Consider the following 6,501-nt stretch of genomic DNA (forward strand, 5'->3'; position numbering starts at 1 on the left):
CAGAGTGATTGTTCTTGGTGCTACAAGATGGATCTATTTATGTTTTGCTAAGTTAAAATGCAATGTGTTAACTTGTGAATGTGTGTCAACTGCTCAGTTAAGAAGGGACAAATTGTGTTAAGTCACTGGTGGTTAATACGGAAGCTTAAACCAGCATGGAAGGGTTTTGCTGTTCATGGCCTGTGCCATGGGTTCTGAATCAGAGTGATTGTTCTTGGTCATTTCTAGAGTGTCTGTGATTTCTGAAACTTGGCTTGTGAAGTATCAACAGGATCCAGAACTGTTCTTCCTAAGCCATATTTATTTCATGTTTCTGTGGTTTACCTTTGCTGCTACAGTGCTCAGTGTCAACTCTCCCTTCCACAGGATCTCCAGACGTGGGTGAATGGTGCTAATGAAAACGGCTTTGTCCTCGTCTCATTTGGAGCTGGAGTGAAGTACCTGTCAGAAGACATTGCTAATAAGTTGGCAAAGGCTCTGGCAAGACTGCCCCAGAGGGTTATTTGGAGGTAAGTGCAAGGATGGAGCTCCTCAGGGTGCTTTGGAGCATGCTGGTTTCCTGTGGTACCATCTGGAGCTGGAGCTGCAGAAGCTGGAATTGAGACCACATGGGTGGCACAGAGGACCTATCTCTTGAAAAACACTCCTTGTGGAAGTGTTGAAATCCCCTGGCAACAAGGAGGAGCAGTGATTTTGTGGCAGAATAAGGCATGGGTTATTTATACTCCTATGTTAAGTTTATATCCTTGGAAGGACTAGGGACAGTGAAAAGAGTCTGAGGTTATAGCATCTGTAACATACTGTCATCACTTCTGATAAAGAAGCCACCCTAGGGGGCTAGAATGAATACTGCTGATTAAATCCTAGCTTTTTTTCTTTTTTCCCCTCGCTTTTTTAGGCCACTTGTTCTCTTTTGCCTGTAAACATAGACTTCCATTATTGCTTTTCTCACTTGGGTTTTTTTCCTTTTAGAAACTGGAAGAAGAAAAATCTGCAGAAGTCAAAATCAGTAATAAGCTTTCTCAGCCTCTAAAAACATCTTGAGTGGCACTCTCAACTCACTGTAAAAACCCTGAAACTGCTTAGGTAGCTCTGCTTCATGTGGAGCATCACTTTGCAGTATAGTTTGGAGGAGTTCATGTGAGCCATTGGATTCCACATAGTCAGTGTCTTAAAGTTCATGCCTGCTGTCCCTGCCACACTGTCAGAGTTGTATTAACAGTCTACTTAGCAGCCTGTTCCCTGCCATCTCTTAGGGAATGGCCTCACTGCTGTGTGGAATTGAGGTAATAAACCCCACTAATGAACAGGAAAATGGAAGTTCTTCAGGCAGTGGCACAGAACCTGTGGAAGTTGTAGTAAAGATCACGTCAGGATTTTTTGGGGTAGAGCCATTGTGGTTTTTTAGTCACCCCACAATATTGCTTGGCTTCCAATTAATGGTTAGTCGCAATTGATTTTAGTGCTTTTATTTTGGTTTGTCCTTTTATTCTGTTTTCCCTGGAATATTTCTCTGCAGGAATTACCTGCTTTTCATAGTAAATAAATCAATTTTAACAGATTTTTCTTGAGAGCAGCTATTTTAGTGCAAACTCAACAATTTCAGTTGAAGCCTTCTGTTGAAATTTAACTTTTTTTTTTTTTTTGCTACTGTTTCCTTAATGCTTTTTTTGTTCTGTTTTTGTTATCTGCAATCTGTGATCTGCTGAATGGCTTTTGGATAAGGGAGCCCTTTGTAGTTCTTTATATGCTTCTGATTACTTGAGGCCTAGTTAAAGCCCAAACCAGTAACATAATTTATTTGCTTTTCTATGACTTAGTGTAAATACTGTAGGCTTTTTTCAACATGTGGAATGTACAGGCCAGTTCTAAGGATGGATGACTTGCTTAGTTGGGAATGTGTGGGTGAATTTCTTGAAGCTAGTTCTAATGCTCTCTAATAACCAGGATATTTATAAGTTGTTCGGTGTTGTCACAAAATAGCTCTGTCCTTTAGTAGCTTTTTGGGGTTTTTTTAAACTATGTTTCCATTTGATTTTATTGGTACAGGTTTTCAGGAAACAAACCAAGGAATTTAGGCAACAATACGAAGCTTATAGAATGGCTACCACAAAATGACCTCCTTGGTGAGTATCTGTTCTCATCATATATTGCTGCTTCTCACTGGAGTTCAGTTTGCTCTTCTAAAAACATTCTGCTGGATTAGCAGTTATTATAAAGTCAGGGTGACTTCTGCCATGGCAAGCATCGAGCAAGAATATAGAATTAGGATTTGAAGATGTTAAAATCAAGCACTTTTCTGATGTTAATTGTCTTTCCCTGATAGTAATTTCATTTCTTTCCTTAAGTTAGTAGGGTGGAAGGACATAGTCCAAAGACTATTTGGCCTGATAAATGGGAAAAAACATGGTCTGGTGTTGACTGGCCTCTTCAGGGCACAGTCTTAAAGCTGAGCGTACAGAATTGGTTCACACTGCATCAAAACAAACCTTGGGGGCCTGTGAATCCTGTTGTACACCTGTTTTAGTCCAAGAAAGCTCTAACCCAGCTCAGGCACATGTTGCAAGCTGACAATACCCTTTCTGTTACACTAACCTGAGATGCTCCACGTTCTCAGGTGCAGAGATGAAACTTGATGTTTGATTATCCCCTCCCTTCCCTGTCGAAGGGTAGCTGAGTCCTTTGCAGATCTGAGGGGCCATGGAATATTCTGTCTGTCTCTGGGATACCTGGATGTTTGTGTGCTCCCTAAACAGCTCCAGTAGGCACTGATGAATTAATTAAGCATCAGTATGTGTATGTGTGAGCTGCAGTATTTATCCTAACGCAGTGATTAGGCAAATGACTTCTAAAGGGGCAGGTTTGTTTTGGTTACGGAATTGCTCTGAGGCAGTCTGATGTTTCCATTACAGGAGGTTGTTATCGTGATTGTCAGATCTTGCTAGCCCGAAGTAAGGCATGTGAAGCTTTGGAGAGAGTGTAACATCAGTTGTCCTGTCATTAAATAACTTGTATTTCACACAAAAACGTGCTCTCCCTCGCTCATTTGTACTGCTAAACCTGCTGTAGTCACCACCTGCAGCTACTCAGGAGGAAGCAATGCATATTAACTACTCCGTTAATCATTTCGCACCACTCATACACGCGAATTTTCTTTGCTTTGGCTGTTCCCTCTCTTAGAGTATAAGGAAATCACTTAACGCATGAGGAGTTTCAGTAGAGTGGATTAAGGGACAATTTGAGAATAAGTTGCATTATTACTGCCTGAGTTGCAGCCATAGAAACACAGTGACAAATGTCTTGTACCCAGGTGCTTCAGTAACTTTTTATTAAGGAGATATCAATGCATTTTTTAACCTTCTGTTTCCAGGTCACTCTAACATTAAAGCTTTCCTTAGCCATGGAGGTTTGAACAGCATTTTTGAAACCATGTACCATGGGGTCCCTGTGGTGGGGATTCCTCTTTTTGGAGACCATTATGATACCATGACTCGTGTGCAGGCCAAAGGCATGGGAATACTGCTCAACTGGAAGACCATGACTGAGAGTCAACTGCATGAAGCCCTAGTAAAAGTTATTAATGATCCCAGGTATGGAATTGAGTGGTTGTTTATGGGTTGAATGTGGCCGTACAGAGCTTGTGTGCAGTGGAAAAATACTGCCTGTTGGGATTTATCTGTGTGTACAGTTGGGGCAAGTCTGTGGGTGTTTGTCCCATTTTCCAAGATTACCCAAGGGCTGTGGTTTCTGTGTAGGTGCTGGGTTTGTTGCTCAGGACCAAAACTCAACTGTGTCACTTGCTCTTTGTGGCAGTTGCCATGTGGAGAGCAGAGGGGTTATGGAAACAAACCTGTCCTGACTTATTCTTGGTTTCAGACCAAGGTCCCTCTGTGTCTCCCTTGATTATTCCATATTAGCAGTCTGACTGTTGTGCTGCCCAAGGGGCCTGGAGCAAGATACACATACATGATTTGAGTTGTAGTTTCAAATATGGAGATATTAAAAAAGAGTGGCTCCAAGTCCCACGATTTGATTAAAAAAACCCAAAATTATAATATTTTCCTGTTCTAGGTAGTAATAATTATTTAAAGTCCAGGAATGTAATTTGTGTTTGTTGCAGTGACAATATTCTAACAAATTATTATGGATATGAGGACTCCAGTCTGGTTTTTAAAATATATTTTTGTTACTCATGTGGAATAAATAGAAGCCCCTGAACTGGCTTTCATAACTCTTCCTAATTCCGGCAAACCAGTTTTCTCAGGGATATTCAAGTGCAAAACCAGTCACTTCCCAGCTTTGTTCTGACCTGTTTTACACACCTTTGCTCCTCAGACCATCTCCGGATTAAAAACAATGAGGTGTTAGCTGGCAATATATTGTGTGGGGCTAACCCCAGCTTTGGAGCATGGTGCTGCTGATGCCTCTTGGTTTCATGGGAGCAAAGTCTTCAAGCAGTGCTTGCCCTGGGGAAGCAGAATCCTGTGCAGAGCTGAGTGGCAGAGCCACAGCGAGGGGGGATGTCTGTCAGTAGAGAAACCTCGATAACATCAGTTGCATCACCTTTCCCTTGTGCAATTACCCTTAGTGTAAAGGCAAGTCTTGTGTAAATAACCTGTCGACCCTGCAGCTGCAGTGAGGGAAGAGAGGAGGAATTTGCCGTGGTCAGTTGCTGGGGTGAAAACGAAAGGTTTTGGGTGAAACTCTGGACTCAAACGGAAATAGTTTATTGCGAAATGAAAACCAAGTTTCTCCTTCTGAGTTTCTCTAGTAATTCAATTGCACAAGAGTATAACATGATAATCTGCCCTTTCTTCCCTCTTTTTTTTTTCTCCCCCCAGCTACCGGCAGCGGGCCCAGAGGCTGTCTGAGATTCACAAAGACCAGCCTGGTCATCCCGTTAACCGGACTGTGTACTGGATTAACTACATCCTCCGCCACAACGGAGCCCAACATCTACGTGCCGCTGTTTACAGCATCTCTTTCTTTCAGTATTTCTTACTGGATATTGCCTTTGTTGTACTAGTGGGTGCTGCCTTACTTTATTACCTTTTGGCCAGGATAACAAAATTCCTCTGCAAACAGAGCAAGCAGCTCTGGTCAAATGACAAGCATAGCGCTGTTAATGGACACTACCAGAATGGGATCCCCAATGGCAAGTATAGAAGAAATGGCCACATTAAGCATGAAAAAAAGGTGAAATGAGCCAACCACCCCTTGTAAAGTAGTAATGAATCAGATCAGTAATCGAATTTTATCGCTGTAACTTAGTCTAACAACTACTTAAAACCTCAATAAGCAGTTCTAACACTCCCCTTCAGTATGTAATATTATGTGACAAAATTCTACGGAACTAAGAGAAGTCTTTAAAAAAAAAAGCAACAGCAAAGCAAGCACAACCTAAAATGGAAAATATTTTATTCTTAATACTGATGCAGAGAGGTTATTTTGGCACTGAAGATTTTAGAAGCCTTAATTCTCTAAAGTTCTATACAATGACCGTATTTATGACTTTTCAGTTTTTCCAAGCTCAATGTGTGTGTCCCAAACGAGGAGAGGTTTCTTTTTATTTGCAGAGGTGTTCTCCTTTTATTTTTTTATTGTTATTTTAATATCCCCATCCTTTTAGCTGAGAGAACTTTAGTGCTAGCTCTGTGTTCCCTTTTGTGGAAGGTTCAACATGTTGTGTCAGAATGCTGTCTAAAACACAAGTTATTTTGCCCAGTCTTTATGCAAGAAAAAGCAAGCTGTGAACTGAACACAGACATTAAAAAAAAAAAGAAATACTCTTAATGAGCACTGAAGAAAAATGGCAAAAATATGTACTTGTTCTGCTGATAAGCTGCATGACTCTTCTGCTCGCTACCAGTACTTTGGAGAAAAGGGTCTTGAGCAAGACTGCAGAATGTCCTGATTTTAACTTAGGCAAAATTTTGTTGTCTTTTTCTGCGTATATAATTTATGCCACAAAAATATTAGGGAGTTCTATTTCAGTTCAAAATATGGCTGTGTGGGAAGTAGATTTGCATAATTAAGCAAACCAAGTGAAACAACAACACAAAAGGACAAAAGCCTGAGAAAATCTAGCCCTGTGCTTAGTGCAGAAGGTTTTGTAATGGCCCAGAGCTGTGCAGAATCGAACCACTCCTTGGGGTTGGTTTCAAAAGAACAAACCCCAGCAAACAGCAAACACCCTGCACCCCTCCAGAGTTGAATGTCTTTCCTGTTAATTCTCCTGAAGTTCTTTCTAAATCGCAATGTTGTAGATGTTCTCTTTCAATGGTTGTACCTGGAAAACAAATATTACCTTCTATTAGTCTGGGCCACGCAATCCATGTTCCACATAGTTGCCAATACGAGTTCCGCGCTGTCCGGGCGGGTGACCAGCCGTCCTGCCCGGGGCTGGCAGGACACCTGGGGTGAAGCCTGACCACCCATGGTTTGTGGAGGTGGTGGTGTCTTCTCCCCCCCTCGCTGCAACAATCTCCTTCAATCATTGTC

The 6,501-nt window shown here is 41.6% G+C and overlaps 1 protein-coding gene across 1 annotated transcript; it reads left to right on the forward strand.

The window, feature by feature from the left end:
- Positions 1 to 338: 338 nt before the first annotated feature.
- UGT8 (UDP glycosyltransferase 8) lies at positions 339 to 6,058 on the forward strand (the record flags this gene model as incomplete). The annotated part of the gene is made up of 4 exons (XM_009075995.1): positions 339 to 509; positions 2,050 to 2,126; positions 3,371 to 3,590; positions 4,842 to 6,058. Coding segments are annotated over 4 exons (832 nt in total), but the record flags the coding sequence as incomplete, so codon positions are not given.
- Positions 6,059 to 6,501: the final 443 nt, after the last annotated feature.

Source organism: Acanthisitta chloris, unplaced genomic scaffold, assembly GCF_000695815.1.
Source record: "Acanthisitta chloris isolate BGI_N310 unplaced genomic scaffold, ASM69581v1 scaffold21625, whole genome shotgun sequence".
Lineage (NCBI taxonomy): Eukaryota > Metazoa > Chordata > Aves > Passeriformes > Acanthisittidae > Acanthisitta > Acanthisitta chloris.